Source organism: Haliaeetus albicilla, chromosome 4 (assembly GCF_947461875.1).
Source record: "Haliaeetus albicilla chromosome 4, bHalAlb1.1, whole genome shotgun sequence".
Classification (NCBI taxonomy): domain Eukaryota; kingdom Metazoa; phylum Chordata; class Aves; order Accipitriformes; family Accipitridae; genus Haliaeetus; species Haliaeetus albicilla.
In genome coordinates this window covers 29,569,068-29,590,351 of record NC_091486.1, presented here as the reverse complement: position 1 = coordinate 29,590,351, position 21,284 = coordinate 29,569,068, and the positions used below count along the sequence as shown (strand labels likewise).

General features: G+C 38.8%; 1 protein-coding gene across 6 annotated transcripts in view; it reads right to left on the bottom strand.

Annotated features, from left to right (window-relative positions):
* Positions 1–21,284, bottom strand: part of PARD3B (par-3 family cell polarity regulator beta) — a 433,796-nt gene that overhangs the window by 269,209 nt on the left and 143,303 nt on the right. For 5 of the 6 annotated variants that reach the window (XM_069781654.1, XM_069781655.1, XM_069781656.1 and 2 more), the window contains exon 4: positions 11,023–11,132. The exons of the other annotated variant lie outside the window; for it this stretch is intronic. In XM_069781654.1, coding sequence (XP_069637755.1) covers positions 11,023–11,132 — 110 coding nt within the window. The remainder of the gene's footprint in view (positions 1–11,022; positions 11,133–21,284) is intronic. 6 annotated transcript variants of the gene reach the window in all.

The following is a 21,284-nucleotide window of genomic DNA, read 5'->3' as shown; positions in this document are numbered from 1 at the left end:
TGCATGCTTCATTATTGCAGAATGAAACACTAGCAGCAGTGCAACAGAAAGCTAGACCTTAAGTAATTTTACTAATTAAACAAAAAAAAAGTATTTCTGTGGTAGCCATCGTCATAAACACATGAAAATAGAATAATATGTAATAATTCTAAATACGGGATCATTTTAACAAAAAATAAATCACTATAAACCTAGAATCTGCATGTTAGACCTGTGCTTAATAGGTAACCAGCATCAGACATTATATAAAAGTAATTTTAACAGAACTAACATCAATAATTTGGTGCTTATACACTTGTATAGTATTATAAATTGGCAGCAGATTAATTTCCCAAAAGTGTTATAATCTGTTGGCATAGTGCCATATTTAAAAAAAAAAAATTATATACAAGTGCATGCATCTGGTTCTAATGAACTGACTTTACCTGGTAATATCAGTGTTTGTATGATTGATGACATTAACACAATACCATCATCAACATGCCTCTCAAAACAGCCATTTGAAAATGACAACTACACACAAACTAGACATTAAAAGGTAAAAAGGCAGAAAATAACAGCCGGGCATTAAGCAATCATTTGGTTCAGTGTTTTGTAAACCCAAGGATAGCTTTGTTAATAATAACATGGTAATTCCTAATCTAAAAGTATTTCTACCATTGACAATTTCTTGCTATGTTCTAAGGTGCTTTAAAGAGAAAACCACACACCAGAGATTCTCTTTTGCCTATTAACTAGACCATCAACTTGACCATAACACAGTATCCATCTCAAAGCATCCTGGCTAGCAATGTTTGGATCTATCTATGAACAGTGTTTTCCCATGCTTAACAACAGGGAATCAAAGATGGACAGAATGGCCTGAAGACTGAAGTGGAACTGACTTGTTTTACCCCAAGAGTTAATTCTGCTATTTAGAAGTTTACAGAGTAATTTCTATATAATAAAAATATTGTATAAAAACTTTTCAAGCCCATTCTGACTCTCTCTACTCCTCTGAGCCTCCCTGGTAGGAACTCGAGGAGAGCTTGTAATATAAGCTTAACATAGTCTTTTGCATTTTTTCCACAAGGAGCAAAACCTTCTGATTCTAGCTGTTCTAACCACTATACAGCAGACCACTTCAGTCATCAATATTTTCAGGAAATCTTTTGTAGAATATTCTCCCCTCAGATACACAACATTACTGAATTCACTCTCTCAAATGGAAATCTGAGAGCATCCAAGGTGGCACATACTATGCATGAAGGAAATATGGGTACATTTATCTGTGTAGCGGTTGTTAGCCACACCGGTCTCATAGCAGATCTTTGTGCCACAGAATTTTCACCAATACCATTAATTAAGAAAAAAAACATCTTTGCAGAAGCACACAGAAACATCTGATGCCTAGGCAGTTATGGTGGATGCCTCACAGATCTGAGGAAAATGTTCCTATGTTCTTTTAAACCAAAAATACAGTTAAGACACTAATTTTTTGGCTAGAGAGAATATCACCACAAGAAATTCTGAGAGATAAACAGATTTGTCACCAAGAACTGCAGCATTTCATAGACTTTACTGATTTATTTTTAAGATGAAACATCCATACTTTGGCTATGTCTTTTGAAACCAAATTGAAGGGGATATCTCTCTTCCTGCTGCTAAACAGAATTTTTTTCTTCTTTGTGACTTAAAATCCATTTAATCTATGTTTTTTGTTTCCTGGCCTCTCCTCATTTTAACATGCTTGCTACTGCTCACAGAAGTGTTTTATATAATTCCCCTTGGAATATGCCTCTTCTGCATCAGAAACAGAATTCACTTGGGCTCTTATGGAAAGTGTCAAAAGATGAGGCGATGAAGAATAACTGGCCCTTGCCCAGCAGTGCTGCCTGCAGAACTTTACCCCAAAACAATACATTTCTGTTTGATACCCATTCTGCTGCTTGAAGGACAGAAAGATTTATACAGATCATTAAAGGGAGGTGTGGGGGTGGAAGTGAACTCCAGATTTGAAGAGCCTTCACCGTATTTTTTAGACTGACATGAGGGCCAGCTGAAAAGAAGGGGTTTCCTTTTGTTTCTGTAAAGCTGACAGATACACCACAAAATTGATCGTACTTGGTAATTCCAAAAAAAGCAGAGGAACGGAAAACGAGGAGGCCAATTTATCTCCACAGGAGTTAAATATATAACCATCTCAGATGCACCGCTATTAGGTCAACGGAGCAAGCATGCTACAAGAAACACAGCAGCTCTTTTATTTAAGGTCCAAGTTCATGTCACTCTAAGCCAGCTGCTAAATAGACAACAGTGTGAATGCCAACACAGAGAGTAATTCTGCTAACTCTAAGATACCATAATATGCTCTCAGCCCAGCCATGTTATGTGGTGCAGTTCAAATACAGTAAATATGGTACTATGAGCATCCCTTGAGACTGATGCAAAGAAAGCCGGTTTACTTGAATTTTAGAGAGGAGCTTGAGAATCCGTACGTTCTAATTGCAACCTACATTAAAACGAGGCTTAAACCAAGATGAATTAAAGGCAAAACTTCTTGGTACTAGTACATTAAAAATAGAAAAATAATAAAAAAAAAAAACCACAAGCCACTACTCAACTTGACCGTCAAGAAAAAAAATACCAAAATCTTATGGGAGCAACTGTTCCTATAAGATCTCTCTGGGGGGCCAAAATGTGGGTGTTTTTTTCTTTTTTCTTTTTTTTATGATACTGCTTCGGATGTATAAGACTTTGAACTGACAAATACGCTTCTTTAGGATCTGAAATGTATCATAAGAACAACTGTCAGATCAGACCACAGGTATGTCCATCTTTGGGTGCGCAGGACCAGAATACCAGGGTACCTCACAAACAGGTAATTATTCTCCCTCATAGTACAGAGGAACAGTGACAACAACTTGCTCTTGCATCAAGTCAGCTCTTCTAGAGTCTAATCACTTTCTTTTGAACTGAAGATTTACTTATTTACTAAATTGTTTATTTATTAGGTTTTATTTATTTAAAGTTATTTCAGAGAAGTTCTACTGCCTGGCTTATGACAAAAGGTCATATTAGACTTACAGGCCGGAAGAAACCATTGCAATTACTGAAAAAAAGTTGAGATGTTTGTACAAAATCTTGAATCTCACTGAATCACCCTTACTATTTTAGTCTATATTCTCAGTTTATTATTTCCAACTCCAACATGTCAAACACCTGCAACACCAAAAGCACATAGTACACAGAAGCACTAAAATATTTCTCCTTTCATTCCAGCTGTCAGTGGAAGAAATTGCTTCATAGGTATGGAGTAAATCAGGACCCGCTGCCATAAAAAAAAAACCTGGATGTGCAAGTTTCAAAGAGCACTGTGTTATTATTACAACTCAAAAACTTGTAAATCCAGATTAGCTGAGACACCAACTACACGGAAGAAGAACAAAGCCCAAGATAAGGTGTCTCCAATTTAGTGTCTAAGAGGCCTCTCCTAAAGGGGGGGGGGGGGGGGAATCACCTCCTTTGAGTGTGAATAACTGTCAATCCTGTAAGAGAAACAAAGCCACAGATCTCACTTTCAGAGACACAGATATCTTAACCAGAGCAAGGGCAGTCTCATAGATCAGTGCACTGCAAAATGACACATTAAAAAATCTGAAATGAGGTTTTTTCCTAATGTCACAGCAACATTTGGGTCTAAGCAAGTATCAAAGATCTCTGCTATTATTCTCAGTTGTCCACTGGATTGCTATGTTTATGAAAAACATTATTTATTTAGTAGTAGGCATTTCAGGAGGACACTGACTGAGAACCTATTTGACTTTAGCTAAATGTTTCTAGAGCTTGACAGTAAACAATATGCATGAGCCATGTTGACTGTCATCTTCCACTTTTAATTTGACTGTTAGACATACGAGTAACTTGCTAATGTTTCATTCCAATTTCAGCGCCATGAACCTGTTGCATAAGCTGCCTGCTAAAAGCTGTTCCAGATGGAATGACAGTATTTTGTAGGACCCCAAAGATGTAGCTAGAGATGAATATGTGTCAACAGCATTGAAAGCATGACCTTTTTTCCTTTTGTTGTCAGCAGTTCTTGTTTCCACCCTGTAATTTTCCTCATTCTTTATAAGATAGGCCACGTGGGAAAAAGAAAGAGTTTAAGTCTCTCAGTCATCTTCCATCACCTGCAATCACATCTACCTGACTACACTAGGCAGAGGACAAAGGAGGAAGGTTTATAAACAATCAGGTATCTTCAGAATGACAGCCAAGGTCCAAAATGTATTTTAAAGAGGAAACAAAACCCAGCCCCCTACTAACATAAGTTCCAGAACAATGGAGAACTTTGATGGTTTTCATACTAGGTACTTTCTCTCATGAATAGTCAGTAAAAAGCACTCCTCTCATTGGAAATGAGCTTTAGAAAGCAACACATCAACAATTAATAACTTCTTTTACCAATTGTACCATTTTTACTGATAATTTATATGCTATATTAACGTCACAGAACATTCATTATTAGCTCTTATTAAAATAAATCACAAAAAGTCTACTTATCCCTCTCAAATAAAAATATGTAAATTACACCCACTGCTCATCTTAAACAATACAGGTAAAACAATACACTTTTTCTGAAATGTAGGCTGTGCAAGGAACACAAAGAGGACTTTCCCCCCCCTACACATGTACCTCTCTGCACCCTCAAAAGAAGAAATTACCACAGGGCACTTCTGTCCTTTTTCAGATGATCGATTCAGTATTCTCAAGTATTACAAATATTTCATTTACATTTCTTAGTTTTTCATCTACAATATAAAGTAATTTCTTTTTGACACAGAATGCCACAGCACACAGTACAAGGAAGGGGAAAAAAGCGGTGCCTGGTTGAAAAGCAAGAGAAAGAATCAAGAAGGAATGGCTTTTGTTAATTTGACAGCCCTCAGCTAGCTGCATAGTTGGATTTATAAAAGGTTCTTTAAAAGCAGCAGTTTTTCACAGTGTAAGAGTGCCACACAGCTCTGGTTCCTGCAGTGCCTCACACCAACAACTTCAAAACTAACTCACTGCAGATGTCCCTATGATCATCTAATCAGACATCAAAGCAATACACTGACAAGCTCCTGTGCTGATTAGGAGTGTTCTATATATGTTCCACAGCATAAACAGACACACAGTAGTTGCTTTAAAATGGATTCACCCACATCAGAATTCCCTTTTAAAAAACTCAAGCTCTTTGGAACTCCCCAGCTGAATGACAGAAAATTCTTTTAAATCTCCCCAGATCTTCTGTTCAGTTCCACACAGCACTATTTCAAGAGCAGTAGTTAAATTATTAATAGGAAAACTTTTACCAGAAAAAAGTAAATGCCTTCCAGAACTTAAAAACCTTGCTATTCTGAATGACAGTCTGAGACCACACCACTGCAGGGAAGCAGTCTTGCCTCTACTTTGCAACACACATTGTAATACCTAAGATGTGTTTCCATCTCTATTTGATTTGTTGTCTAATTATTATACATCAACAAACCTGGATTTAAAGCATTACAAGCGCACCATCCTTCCAGCACTGCTAGCTCCTGAAGAATTACTGCATTTCTCCAAATACCTTGTTTCCTTCTCATAGCCCCCCTCCTGGAATACTTAAAGGGGGCTTATAAGAAAGATGGGGACAGACTTTTTAGCCCAGCCTGTTGCAATAAGACAGGGGGTAATGGTTTTAAACTAAAAGAGGGTAGATTTGGACTAGATATAAGGAGGAAATTCTTTACTGTGAGGGTGGTGAAACACTGGAACAGGTTGCCCAGAGAGGTGGTAGATGCCCCCATCCCTGGAAACATCCAAAGTCAGGCTGGACTGGGCTCTGAGCAGCCTGATCTAGTTGAAGATGTCCCTGCCCCTGGTGGTTAGACTAGATGACCTTTAAAGGTCCCTTCCAACCCAAACTATTCTATGATTCTATCACATAACTACAGGAAAATTTCATGCTGAAATTCTAACACATGGAAAGGGACCAGAAATTAAAACTACCTGACCTAGTCAGGATGAGTAAACATACCAGGCAAAAGTTTTATCTTCTAAAATCAGACAGACAATAAAACCCTCATGGTAGTGCAGTCTCTTAGCTCAAGCCTTAGCAGAAAGCCACCAGATCTCTACAGCATTATTCCACCACTGTGTCAAAGACAACCTTTTCTGCCCTGCCCTGCTTTTAAATAGCCTGATTAGATGAAGTAATATTTCTGCCTTTTTCTTATACGAAGATACCCAAACATTTTGAAAGTACTACTGATAATCTTTATCTCAAAGCCAAGTTCTGATTGTAGCGTATCTTTATGTTTACATGCGTACATAAAATACTATCGAAAAGGAACAAATCATGGAGCTGCATCCTTACACACGCTCGCATTATGCGAATCTGCAGACACTTAATCATGAAGGCTAATACATTACAAATACAATTAATGGCCAGAGGAACCAGAGGAGGTTTCAACCCTTTTTAACAAGGGCTTGAAACATAAAAATGTTCTGATTATATATGAACCTTATCCAAAATTGCAAATTATATGTCCACAATGCATAAAATACAGTCAATTTCAAGTCACATCTAGGTAAAAATTGAAACTGTATTGAGCCACTGGAGCAGCTCTTCAATTGATCCAGCATCTCATTGTATCTCTAAATGTGGATGAATACAATTTAATCAGCCGTTCCCATTGATTAACTCCAAGTTAACCCAAGTATTTATCCAGGAAACATGCAACTATAAAAGAACAGAAAGTCATGCAGAACATAGCATCCCCATAATAATCAGCAAGTTAACAAGAGGGGGTGAAACCTTAGACCCACCAGAATTAATGCAAAACTCACATCAACTTAAATAGGACCACAATCCTCCATCTAAAACTCATGACAGATGAGCAGTCATGAGTCAAGATAGTAGGGAAGTCCGTCCCTGGACAAAGAGAGAGATAAGCAGAAATGATATCTCCAGAAATGAAAGTTCAGATGTTTTAATTATACCTTAACAATTACAACCTGGATGAACTTGACTGAGCAAAAGCAGCAAAATGTATTATGCTCCCTAAAAAGTAAAAAAAAAACAAAAACCACCAAAACAAAACAATAAAACAAAAACAAAACCCCAAAACCCACAAACCAGAAGAACCTCACAATTCAGACTTTATGCCTTGTTGCATCTCATCGTTACCAGAGTGGAGCTTGGGTAGAGGGATCCAGCTAGGAACTTCTGAGTTGGCACAGAGTACCTGAAACTGCAGCTCCTCTCAGCAAGCTAGGGACAAGTGTTGAGCAAGTGTTAAGTGGCCAAAGAATGCTTCCTCCCTCTGAAAGGCTTCGACCGTCTCAATCGTACAACATGGCCCAGTGCCAGGGGAGATCCCTGGTGGAAGACTTCATGCCCATTGCTAACCCCACCTTCTGAAGCCAGGCCATTCACAGCCAAAAAGCAGCTGGACCAGCACTTGGCTATTGCTGTAGCAAAGCTATGGCCATCGAATTTTTCAGAGAAGTGCATTATACTAATTATGCTTCCCTAAGGTCCTCTCTGGAGACTTGGGGAGGGAAGTTTCCATTTTTGAAAGCCTGGCCAGGGCTCTGTGATTATAACTAGACAGAAGAGCTTAACAGTTGCCCTCATAAATTAACAAATTCGCTAACAAATACCTTTTCTTCAATTACAAATTCAGATGTTTGTTTCCCCTATTTTTCCCTGATTACAGTCTCTAAATTTTTCAGTGGCAGCTATCACGATAAGGAAGGAGAGGTTTGGATGAAAAAAAAGATACTCAAATTTTGTACCATCTGTTAAATGACTTCCAGTCTGAGAGAACAGATGCTGGACTTCACTATCAGTTTTTGATTGATCTTGAAGTATTTTGTTAATTGGGGCTAAAACTACAGCCAAGACAAAATAAGTGTCAGAGAAAATATGAAAGAATAGCTCAAATTCTTCTTAAACTACCTGGTCACCCAGAAAAAGATTTTGTAATTTTGGTAATGATCATATGGCATGGAAAAAAAAAAAAAATCTTCCCTTGAATTAATGGAACAACATCTAAAAACCCGAATATATGCTCTTCTTAGATTCTGTAAACACTGTGAACAGCTCAAATGGTTCATCAGGTTCATCCGGTTCACCTGAACTAGATAGCAATGTTCTTTTCTTATATTACTGCATGTTTGCTGTTTTATTTCATGCATTACTTATTGTACATCTGTCCTGCACTCTCCTAGAGACAAATCAGTGCTGTCTTCAGAGATTCATATGATAATAACCTCTCAAAAATCTGATCAGCTACTGGTGTATCAGTACATACCATGTAAGACAGCATACGGTCTAACTATGAGTATTTCTACATAGAACCAAACTGCCAGTTCTACATGTGCCACACACCAAAATGCCAGAAGTGCCAAAACAATTAAGCTAATTATAGAAGTCAGTTTCAATTACAAAATGATGGCTAAGATAATTGTGGCATAAATACAGAGACTTAAATTTTACTACATGGACTGAAAATTGTTTCATCTACCAACAGCTCTGGTTTTTCTAACTGAAAGTAACCAGTTTAATGTGAAAAAAAAACATGTTTGTGGCAAAGGAAATGCACTATTAATTTTAAATTTTCAGCAGCAACATACAAAACAAATGAATTTTCTCTAAATACTGCTTTAACACTCATGTGAAAGAGCATAACTATATTCAAAATGCAGTGTTCAGTTGTTTGTGCCATGTTTTTTCATTTGTCACATATCGATTCTTCCCCGTGTTTTAAAACAATCTGTACCTAATTTAACCTATGTTATTTAAGCTTTCTATGCTTCCCAAAACATTATGCTAAAGCATATTTCAGTATGATTGATGATGAGAGTTTTAGAAATGGTACTGTTGCAAAAGTAAGAGCTGGTGTAATGTATTTTGCTGTAACAGATTTTCACTTTAACAATAAAAACTTTCAACCTTCTGGGCCTCCCCCCCACTTAAATGACATTTAAAAAAATCTGAGAGCATTCTCCACTGTTGTTATCTGTCTAGCTTTGTCTGTTACCCCTATAGCTGACAGAGGAATGCTCTGTATTTCAGGCATAGAGAATTCCTTTAGGCCTAGAGGATTCTTGTGTACTGATGCAAGTCAGTGAAGCATGGTGAGGTTTTAGCCTCCAAATATAACTGCAGTCCTCATATAATGGCATAAAATGGCACTTGTGACTGCTAATATTATATTTTTAAAAAACAAGAAAACACCAAAAACCTATCTTTCTCTCCTTGATGGTCAAAAATAAAGCATTCAAAACATGTACTGGAATGCAATAAACTTCACCGATTTTTCCAGCTTTTTTTTTTTTCCTAATTTTCATGGTTATAAAATACCAGAGGTCAGCATTACATACTGACATACTCACACATTTCTCAACTTTGCAAAGGGTAAGATCTGCACTGTTAACCAAGAATTCTTCTTTGTACTTTCATTTATCAGACTAAGTCAGTATTTCATTAATATGTAAGTGCTCTGAAACATCAAGAAAAACGTCTCAGCTCAAATAGGTCTGACAAATGACGCAGGACTTTGACAAAGTTCAGCCTCCTGTAACACCATAATATACTTGGAGAGTCACTAGCACTTTTAAAATTGCATCACTTAGCAAATAACACAAGCCATTGTAAAATAAGATGCACACACATTTGGCCATGCAAAGAGAAACAATGAACAGTCAACTAAAATCCTGTGTTTGCCTTCAGAATTACAGAGTTAAGATTCAGACCCACAGAACATCATTTATATGCAAGTCATATGACTTTCTATTTACTTACTTCATTCACATGAACTTAAATGGCAGTATGGTCTTTAATACAACATCTTCGGCTGAAAAGGTTCCCACCTCAAGCATGTGTTGCTGAACCCAGTTCTTTCCTCCTGCTCCCTAATGTGCCAATACGGCCATTTGTGGAATCTTGCTATAAACTAGTTGTGATCTAGGCTGAAAAGTCCCCCTTACGCCAAACGAAGAGGCTGGGGGGTTCTGAGCATTTTTTTGTTTTGAAGCAAAACAGTGAGAGACCAGTTTACACAACTGGGGACAGGGAGTAAATTGCAACAGACATAGGGAAGCTGAAGGGGAAAAGGCATAAATTTCACAAGCAAATGAAAGCAGGTGCAACTGCACCATCATTTAAGCCAGCACTCATTTGGCATAAAGCAGCACAGAAGCAGACCCACCAGAGCTTTCTAAGCAAACATCAAGTCTCTGAAAAAGCTCTATTCTGCTTGATACGCTTATGTATCCCAGCTGACATTCAGAGATAAAAAGATGAAATTCTTTAGCATAAGTAATATAGGAACACCTTCCCCACACACAAACACAAAGCTTCAGGACTTAAAATTGCAAAGTAAAAAATGTGGCCCAAGTGTGACCAAGACAGTATCACTTTTAGAAGACTGAAGACAGCCTGCAATAACATCTGATTAAGAGTTACTGCATCCTGAATAACTGTGTCTTTGCACTAATATTTAGTAATAACTATGTTGAAAACAAATTTGTCCTCAAAAGGGAAGAGACAGGTTATAAAACAGAAAAGTGAGAGAAGAAGAGACCATGCAGGATAGTAACAGGGTGCCAAAGGAAGACAACAATGCCATGAGAAAACAAAGAAAGTAAAAAGGGTGCAAGACCAATGAAACATATTAAAGGGGAAGTACATTTTTTCCACCTAAGCAATGGTAAACTGGATGATACGATACTGCACAAATAATTGCTAAAAGTTCAGTTCATATTGCAGTGCCTTGCATCACCATTGAGCTTTATGTGAATCTCTTAATTTAAAAAAAGAGAACCACTGTTAATTGACTGTATCATCTAAAATAACCATTTTGTCCAGAGGAAATTCTCTCCTTTATTGAAAATGAGTGTGATGCGCTTTGCTTTAGATCCAAATACATATATAGCTTATAAAACTGCTACATACCAACAGGTAAGAACAGTTTTTGCCCTTAAGAAAAAGGTGATTTACACGACACCTACTGCCACAACATGCTTGAGACTGTGGTCACTGGAATGCGAAGCACTTGGCTGGAAGTCAGCAGGTGGGCCCAAAGCTGGATCACTGCTTCTTCGTACTAGAAGTGGTGTGCCTAAGAGACAAAATAAAGAGCAACGGTTCAAGGGTGCTACAGGAACACAAGGTCAAGTTTCATGTGGTTCAACTAAGAGAGGTGTACAGCGCTTAAAAATAAGTTTATCTGTGGCAATATCCACCTGGTAAATTACTAGATTTGATGGGGTTGTGCCATTTAATATTTACTAAGCCAAAGAAATGAGAACACTTTAAGCTGTTATATAGACTTTCATCCATGAGCTGCTGAATTAGGTGAAAACTGCTGACAAACAGGAGAAAAAGGCACTTTCTTGGAAAAAACAAACACATAGTCACATGTATCTGTGACCACATGTACCATCAAGTTCTAACAAGAAAATCGGACACTTGATCTAAGAAATAACCGTGAACACAGGAAGAAGTGGGCTGCTATTGTTATTTCCTACAACCAGTAGTCGTTGCTTAACTAAACCACAACATGGTCTAAAGCCTTTCACTGCACACCAAGGACAGCTCTCATTGTGCTATTCTGCATTAACCCACCAAACTGGGATCTCATGATCTCCTTTTCAGCTGTTCTTTACTTTCTCCTGCTGTAGGTCCAAAAGCCATGCAGAGCAACTCCTTGTCTCTCCATTACCAATTATACAAACCCACATAGTTGTGGTTTAAGCCCAGTCAGCAACAAAGCACCATGAAGCCGCTCACTCACTCCTCCCTCCCCCTGGCCCCAGCGGGATGAGGAGAAAATACAAAGAAAAGCTTGTGGGTCGAGACAAGGACAGGGAGGGATCACTTACCACTTATGGTCATGGGCAAAAGACAGACTCGACTTGGGGAAGAAACAAAATCAATTCAATATACTACCAATCAAATCAAAACAAGGATACTGAGAAGTAAAACCAAACCCTAGAACACCTTCCCCCCACCCCTCTCTCCTTCCCAGCTCAACTCCATTCCCGGTTCTCTACCTCCTCCCCTGCAGCGGTGCAGGAGGATGGGGAATGGGGGTTGGGGCTAGTTCATCACACGTTGTCTCTGCTGCTGCTTCCTCCTCAGGGGAGGACTCCTCCCTCTTCCCCTGCTCCAGCATGGGGTCCCTCCCACGGGAGACAGTCCTTCATGAACTTCTCCAATGTGGGTCCTTCCCATGGGCTGCAGTTCTTCACGAACTGCTCCAGCGTGGGTCCTTTCCGCAGGCTTCAGTCCTTCAGGCACAGACTGCTCCAGCGCGGGCTTTCCTATGGAGTCATGGCCATCTTGGGGGGCATCCCCCTGCTCTGGCGTGGGCTCCTTCCCGGGCTGCAGGGGGACATCTGCTCCCCTCCGTGGGCTGGGGGGTACAGCCTGCCGCCTCACCACGGGCTGCAGGGGCATCCCCTCCTCCGGCGCACCTCCTCCCCCTCCTTCTTCACTGGCCTCAGTGTCTGCACAGGGGTTTCTCTCACATTCCACTCTCCACTGCAGGTTCCCCTTCTTAAATCTGTTCTCCCAGAGGCGCTACCACCGTCACTGATGGGCTCGGCCTGGGCCAGTGGCGGGTCCGACTTGGAGCTGGGGAAGCTTCTAGCAGCTTCTCACAGGAGCCACCCCTGCAGCCCCTCCCCTGCTACCAAAACCCCACCACACAAACTCAAAACACACATTTAACCTATAGGGAAGGTCGATTTGAATATGATGGCATGCCCACATATATATACACTCATAAATTTTATTTCCATAAGCTCACAAGATGCAATAGTCCATCACCACTACTTATGTGCCATCCCAACCTGAGGCATGCAAATGACAGATTAGGCACAGGTTTTTTGGGTACAGAGGCAGGTGAAAGATAAATGGATAACTCCCTATATTAACTTCATTTAGTATCTAACATGCCTTGGGCTGGCTCTGCAGAGACAGCCTAAATAAGGATATAAAGAGGGGAGGGGGAAGAGATTTTATTCACAGCAGATCTGCCTCCCACTACTGACTGCCAGGATTCCCAGGGAATAGACGTAGGCAGTTGCAGTTGTTTCAGAGAAGCTGTAGACTAAACAGCTTCCTCTTGCAGGCATCTCCAATTAGACTTACCAACTCTTCATGTCTATTCAAGTGCTGTCTGGGAATAACCTCAAAGACCGGTCAGCAACTTCTAGTGACACAGCCGTTCAGTTAGCAGAATATGCTCTGAAATACTCCCTGCAAAACTTCCAGGTGGGGCAAGAGGAAAAACATCTTTAGTAATATGATAAAGGAATTTTTCACATTATCCAAAATGAAATTAAACAAAAATGACTTTTTTTTTTCCCTAAGTCTTTCCAAAATAATTTTTTCATGGGCAAACAAAAAATTTGAAAAGCACACTGGTCTTAAGTAATCTTTCAAATGTTGCAAGTGAATGAAAATAAGATTATAACTGTCAGTTATAATATTAATTATAGTGTCTGGGACTGATGGTAGCCATAATTACTAGATCTATAATGTAAGTTTGAACATGCAACAGTTTCCTCATTAGAGAGATGCTAACAAGGCTGCAGTGACTGTACCACATTCACACTCAGCACAACTTTGTAATTATAGCTGGAATAAATACCAGCACCTGATGCTGAGGAATAACCAGAGAACCTAATGCACTTACCCTTCCTCATAGTGAGCAACAGTTTTATACGCAAGTAATCCCTATGTCCACTTATGTAGGAAACCAATAAGAAAAGCAAAAGTAAGACTTAAATTTGTGTCCTGGTATTGAGGCAACGCTCAAAAATCAAAAGGCGACTATTGTTTTTTTGTTCCAAGTGATTATCATCTTGATAAAGAGCTATGCATGAGGAGATTTTGAAGAAAAGGATTGATCACCAAATTTATCCATTTTGTGTGATTTTCCAAAGGTCTCAGTAGGTCAAAAGGAACCAAATCTCTCCATTCAAATATTCCTGTTCTTCACATGGTGCTGAAGAGAAATTTTTTTCCCCCTCTCTAAGCACATTTGATAAAGAAGGTGTATAAAAGCTAAAGTCAAAAAGTGTTGGATTTTCCAGTTACTCCCTTAAGATAAATACTTGTTCCTTAAAATAAGTATTTCCATGTATGACCAAAGGGTTTCTGGTCACCTGTATCCAATTTCAGTCTCTCTTCAATACAGCAGTTTGAAAGCAGACCCTGAAAAACTTTTGTATGATTCAGCATAATTTAGTCTCCAACTCCTTTTGACATAAACATGAACAGTACAGAGAAATGCATTTGCTAAACTACCAGAAAGCCCTTTGCTTTGGTACTTCTATTTTTAAAACTTTCATAACTCAATGAGCCATATTCCGAATTCAAATTAAAACATACTGTTGCTTATACTCTTCAAGGCCATCATCCCAGGCCCTTTTCTCATTTCTGTCCTCCTTTTTGCACAGTGAGAAAGGAACAGTAACTCAAAGAGTGTAAAAAAAATTCCCCACAGTCAACTAAAGAGGCCAAAGATTTGGGGGGGTGGGGGACACACGACCCCCCCCCCCAATCACTTATATTGAGCTCACTCCTTCTCACAAAGCCTTCTCACTCTGAAATTAAGATTTCTCCTTTTCCTGAGCTGTCTTCTACAAGCAGCTCCTCATTTCTCTCTCATTCCTCTGTCTGAGAGAAAGATGAAGTCTCCCATCACTGTGACTGCTGGGAGACAGGACCCTCATTTGTTCCAGGGCCTCCCAGCTTCCGCAGCAATTGAAAGAAGAGGTCTCCTGTACCACAGCACTCACATAATGCTTGTCTAGTAAGACCAGACCATACTTCAGCACTTCTGTCTGCAAGGTACTGTTTTTACCACATCCACCCTGCCCTCAGTTTTGAAGACATCCTTTCACTTGCCTTCTGCCCCTGTTTTCCAGAGCAACTGAAGCAAAATTACATTATCCAATTCTCAGTTTACAGCTGCCTAAACTTTGAAACCAAAGTTTGCAGGAACAGCAGGATTAATATTACTGTTTTCCAGTTTGGGAAGGTGCCTTGCAGCTATTTACTTGCTTTTTATTCCTACAAGGTTTTGCTTATTGCCATGAGGTTATGAAATTTATGGTGCTTATTTGGAATGCTTCCCTACTCGCACAAAACCTGGACTTTTTGACCGTTGCCTACAATGATTTCTCTTTTCTCCCAATTTGTTGTAAATTTTAGGGTCCTACAGATCATTTTCTTGTTGAAGAGAAAACCAGAGTCTATTTCCTTAATTTTTTAAAATGTATTTACTGACATATATAACATCATTTCTTGTACAGAGATATCCCAAATCGTAACATCTCTGTGCACGAAGTCAGCTGCAGTCTTCAGCTAAAATCATCCAAAACAGTCCCTCTGGCCCTTATTGTTTTACATGCATACACCACAAAGACACAGGAGCATGAAAACAACCTTTTATTAGACAAAAGTAAATTGAATCAAAATGCCCCCTCTAATAGGGGAAAACAAATGGCAAGCAGGAAGATTGGATTAAAGACTTGAGAAGAAGCAGTGCTCTCCCTCTTTGCGGGGAGAATCCCTTATTCTGTTTCAGGAGACAGCAGTTCTCAGCGGCTCCCTGAGCTAACCAACTCTCCTCCATCTCCCCTCATCTCCTTTGCAGCTCAGGCTGCTCCCTGCCGTAACAACACCTTCCCTGCCACTCAGTGCCTCCCAGCCCGCCCATCTCCCGCAGGCTCCTTTCCTTTTTTCGGCCTCTCCGTGCCTCTTCTGTACTGCACACACAGGGCTCTTGAAAGACGAGCATGCTCCCTTGCACTCTGGAGAGAGAAACCTCCCCAAATCCCACTGCCCAGGGCTCAACCCGACTCAGGAGTCAGAACACATCCATTATACATACATACCTTGAACTTGTTCATCACTGTCTTCCTTAGGCATGGATAAAATGTAGTGGAAAAGCATCACTGATACCATTTATTACAGACATACTACATACAATTATACACTTTTACTTAAGAGATTCTGTCATCCGTTTTCTTTTGTCAGGAAAGAGAATAGTGCCTTTTTTCTTACCGCTTTCCTTTTGTCGTGTTGTGTTTCCATGTTATTCTACTCACGCTCTTGCATTTGTGCAGAACATTTATAACAACCAGTGTAAGCTCAAACAGAAAATTCATCTTCCCCTGAATGATGAGACAGAGAAAAACTTCTTTCTGGATACCAAGTTGATCATACAAACACGTTATTTACAGGCACTACTGTTTTGTACCAGAGTTGCACTTTGTATTTTAAACTTAGGAACTCAGTTTAAAAAACTAGTTATCCACATCTTGCTGCATTGCATCAGTAATTTACAGACAACGAAAACTCAAACACATGGCGAAGACTAAAATTTTTCTCATGATGACAGTTTTTAACCTCAATCACTTCAGGGTGCATTTCCCCTTCTTTCAAAATTTGCAAGAGTACCTTCTATTATGGTACCATAGCACCTTCTAAGCACACATGGATGTCTCAGCCTTATTCACAATACATACTCTTTGACAAGGCTGATGAGAAAAAGTCCTGGAGTTTTCCTTCCTTAAAGTAAACTGTATCATTTAGTTTCAAGCCATGTAGATCAATCTTTTCCTTTTGCTGGCATCACCCTCAAAAATTAGTAGCTACACATTCATGGTTGTGTATTTTCCCTGAACTCTCATGTTTTGGAAATATTTTTTTTAACTGCAAATATGGTTGAAACAAACATATGGTAGAAACCACACTTAGATTTAAATTGGTTACACTGGGAAAAAAAACAGAAGAGAGAAGTTCTGCCATTTATGCACAATTAAAAACTGAAAACTTGCATCAATACCACGGCAAAAGAAATGTCTCCATACCAGATGTAATCCTATTTTCTTATTTGGATTTTTTTTGTTTGTTTGGGTTTTTTTAATTTCACGAAAAAGCTGTACACAGACATTAACATATACCCTGAATAGGAGCGCACTCTGTCTCACTTCATTTAAGCCCTTTGGAAGATCAGAAATCAGCATTTGAGGTTAGGAGGGGGCTGACTAACCAGAAGCGATGGGTTTAAGAACACTGTGAAACCTCAGGTAAACAGCATAAGGTTTGGAGTTCAGGATCCAAACATGGCCCGGGGAACTCTGGAGCTCCAGCTGTCCCTCCTGGTGTTCCCCTAAACTCTTCAGAGTCTCTAGGTTCCAAGTTCTGCCATCGAATTTGATGCCTAAATTTAGGCAGACGAGTATCTCTCAGGGTGACCACTACCACAAAAAAAGATTATTCCAACCCTTCCTTCATTTTGCTCTTTTGCTCTTAAGCCTCCTTGCTCAGGAAAGCACAATTCACCTTCAGCATGAAATCCTTTTAGTCTTTGGGATATACTTAGGTTGCAGATTGCCATTACAGGGCCAAATTCGGGAAACTGCTAAAGACAACCAGAGTTTATCACCCATGAGCATTTTAGTAGGCTGTGCTATCTATAATGCAGTCAGATTATGTACTAAAAATTTATTTCAGCATTGCTTTGGTGCAAATACTTTCAGATGACTTTTGGGTAAGCTGACAAATCAAGGAACATAGGAAATGCAAGCACATGTGTTGCCAATGCATCAGTTAGTTGCATCAGTGGCAACTAACATATTATGAGAGATTTTTTTTCTTTGTTTTTCCAGGTAAAGGGGAAGAACTATTTTAGAGGAGAACAAAAGGTACACTTGGACAGAATACCATAAGTGGGTAGAAAGAGATTTACAATAAATCACCTACACGGTTAAAGCCATGATTTTAAATTCTGCTCCTGCATATAAAAACGCTGACTATGATAGGAAAAAAGCTGTCCATCAAGTGTGTATCTAACTGTCAACTGTTAAAGGCCATACCAATGACAATTAGTCTGCTGCCTGCTTCCAAACTACACTTGCCTGGACAGACAGACAAATTATTTTCTCACCTGTATGTGCCTCAAAATATTTTTTTAGCGCTCCTTCTGAGCAAATCCTAACAAAATTTCAAGTCAGACTTGAAACAAAACACCACAAATACTACATGCATACACACAAAAATGTGAAATTGCACTTCAGCATAGACACTGCTTGGCTGGAAGATCTCTGAACAGACACGACAAAACCAAGGACCATTTAAACTGGGAAGTCAGAATGACTTTTAAACCGGTCCCATCATGAAACTGTTCAGGCACTGCAAACAAAATATTACAAGCAAAATATTAATTTATATTTAAATATAGGGAAGGTCATTAATGTATGCCCATTTTTCTTCTTTTCATCAGAGATTTTTCACATTAACAGGCATACAGACAGTTCTGCTGGTCAGCGCTTTTTGACAGCACTAAGCAATCAGTGTGGGTAAATTTGGTCACCCTCAGATTTATTGCTTACCACCACCTGAGGCATCATGTAACGGTTCTGCCATGTACTTAAAATGTAGCTGGCATTAGCTTGTACATTCTACCTTGTGATAGGACTGTACCACATATTTTTTTAAATTTTTTAAATATGTAATGCTCTGATGATGTGACTTTTATGTTTAAAACTAACTCAAATTGCTCATAATAGCACCTATCAATACAATTTCAGATCTACAGCTATCTGTTCTTTCCAAAGTGCATACTGCACTTTTTAAATTCCCATGGATACAAGATTAGATTAATGAACTAGGATGATGTAACAGTTAAGACAATTGACTTAAATCTATAAACAGATGAAAATCCATTTCCAACAAGCTTTCTCTTTTACATATTAACCCACTGCAGAACAAAGTATTTCCTTATCAGTCTAACTGAAGTGTAATTTTTCTTACAAAGAAAAATAAAAGCAATTGCCTACAAGTAAAACCCAGTAAAGTATTTAAAGAAAGACTGTTTTGGGGTAGTGTTCTTCAATGCCATAAATTTCAAAAGAATTCTTTTCTCTGGTTGCATGTGCTATAACAATTTAAGTCAGATTTCAGTTACAAAGTGCAAGAACTGTTGTCTCAGCTTTTACGACCAGAATGAAATTTCTTTGGTGTTGCCATTGTCAGAAACGGTGCCTAATGAAACAACTATGGAATATTTACATTTACAGCTTTTAGAGTTTCAAAGATGGACATGTAAGAATCACCAACGTAGATTATTTCAGTAATAAAGTTAATCTAGATTCCATTTTCAGGATCAAAATCCACATCCATACGAAAAGAAGTTAACCACTTCTAATCTGAAGGCACTAGGATACGTATGTATCTACAGAAGATGTACAAGTAATACTGCTACTTTCTCCCCATTTCAAAATTTCTCTCAAGAAAGTTTCCAGCTGAAGGACAGGACTTCAGTTTGGATCTTAACAAGTATTCTTTTCTTATACTTAAGGTCACAACACACACCAGAACTAGAGTTATTTCAGGATATTCTCGCCTCTATCAACACAGTGCTCCTATTTTCAGCTCCTCATGAGATGGAGAGGGAGCGCACAGAGTTAATGGAGTGCTGGGAGCACCATGACTCCCTCCAAAGAGTCTTGGCTAGGGGTACCACGTGGCAGAGACCTGGCAGAGGGGAAGTTGCTGCAGCAGAATCCTTGTGGCACAAGGATTAATCAGTCACAACAGGGAGTTGTGATTTTTTTCCCAACCCCAGTTCTGGCAAAATGCACAACTCTTATCCTTGCTGGGCAGACTGATTAGGAGCTTTGTGAGAACACACTGGCTATTACCGAGAAGAATCAGCACTTTCCACTACAGGTCAGGCTTTCTCTTATTCTCGTCCAGGTGAAACATCTTTGTGAATCACATCATCGTTGTACACCCACTGAGTGATGCACATCCTCCAACTTCCAGCTTCAGACACAGGATTAAAAATTAGAGCAGCTTCAAACATTTTATGTATTTTAAGTATCACTTGGAAAAAAATTAATTTGTGTTATATTATAATTTCCTTACCCATGCGTGCAAAGTTTCTTGGTTGGGCGGGGCTTGGGTTTTTGGTTGGAGGGGGGTTGTTTGTTTTGGTTTTGGGGGTTTTTGTTTGTTTTTGTTTTGTTTTAATGTAAACTCTTTCAAATGGCATTCAGATGCCAATAGAAACTAAACTTTAGATATATTTAAAAACACCAGTCATCTTAGTTATCCAGCTTGCTGGACACAGCAAAAAGTATTCATCTTATTAAACAGACTGGCTTTTTTAAGCAGCATATTATGTGTAGTTACTGAATTTAAATCAATCACTTTAGACTAATATATCATATAAGATTTTAAAACTAATAGATCTCAGACTCTCACACCTCATTTTTATTCACAGATTGAAAGGTGAAAATAAGCATTTCTTCTATTTCAATTCCCAGCCCATTTCTCAACTTCAAATGAAATACTTAATGAACTGTACTAGTTGAATAAACTGACACAAAGAAAATATTCTGTGCACGTGCAAAAGAGGCCATGTTGCCAAAAGCTGGTTTAGCACTTCAGCTAACATCAGTTACAGGTGCTTATGCAGTCGCTTTTCCACAGTTCAACGGTTTAATTTTCCTTAAAACTTTGGCAGCTAAACTGTACAGCTTGAATATTACTTTGGTAGCATTTTATTGCTAGTAGTAGAATAGTAAAATACAGGTTTTGAGTATTTTAATGGTATTTTAAAGGAGTATCACAAATTATGGCATTAGTATAGGTTTTTGTAATATTTAAATATGACCTGTGTTTTATATATCTGATCTAAATTAAAAAACTTTTCTGGTTTGACCTTTCCTTAAGTCCTATTATGATTATTTTCTATTCTGGTCATGGTAAACTAACTAGTTTTAGTCTCAAATTTCAAACTTCTTCCTGCCAATTTTAAAAGACATTAAGATAAAATAGGGAAACCTCCTGAACGTGAAGCTTTCTGTGAGGTTTCAAGGAATGATAAGAACATAAGAGCAGCTAATTTGGGTCAACCTCACCCATTATCCCACACCTAATAGTGGTAGTAAATACTCAGGAAGAGGGCATAACAAAGCTGTATCCTACCAGCTTGCAAAAAATAATGTTTCAAAGATTTCCAAATCAGAGTGGCATCCAGACCACCATATTTTAAGAGTCACTGATGAGCCACCTCCTGTGAATTTGTCTAATTCTATTATAACTCATTGATTTTTGGCCTGTAACACCAAATTACACAATTTAGTTGCATACTTCATGAAAAAGTTAGTTTAGGGTTGTTTTGCTTTGTAACCTGTTGAACAACAGTTTTGTTCAATACTCCTAGTTGTTATATGGTAAGGAA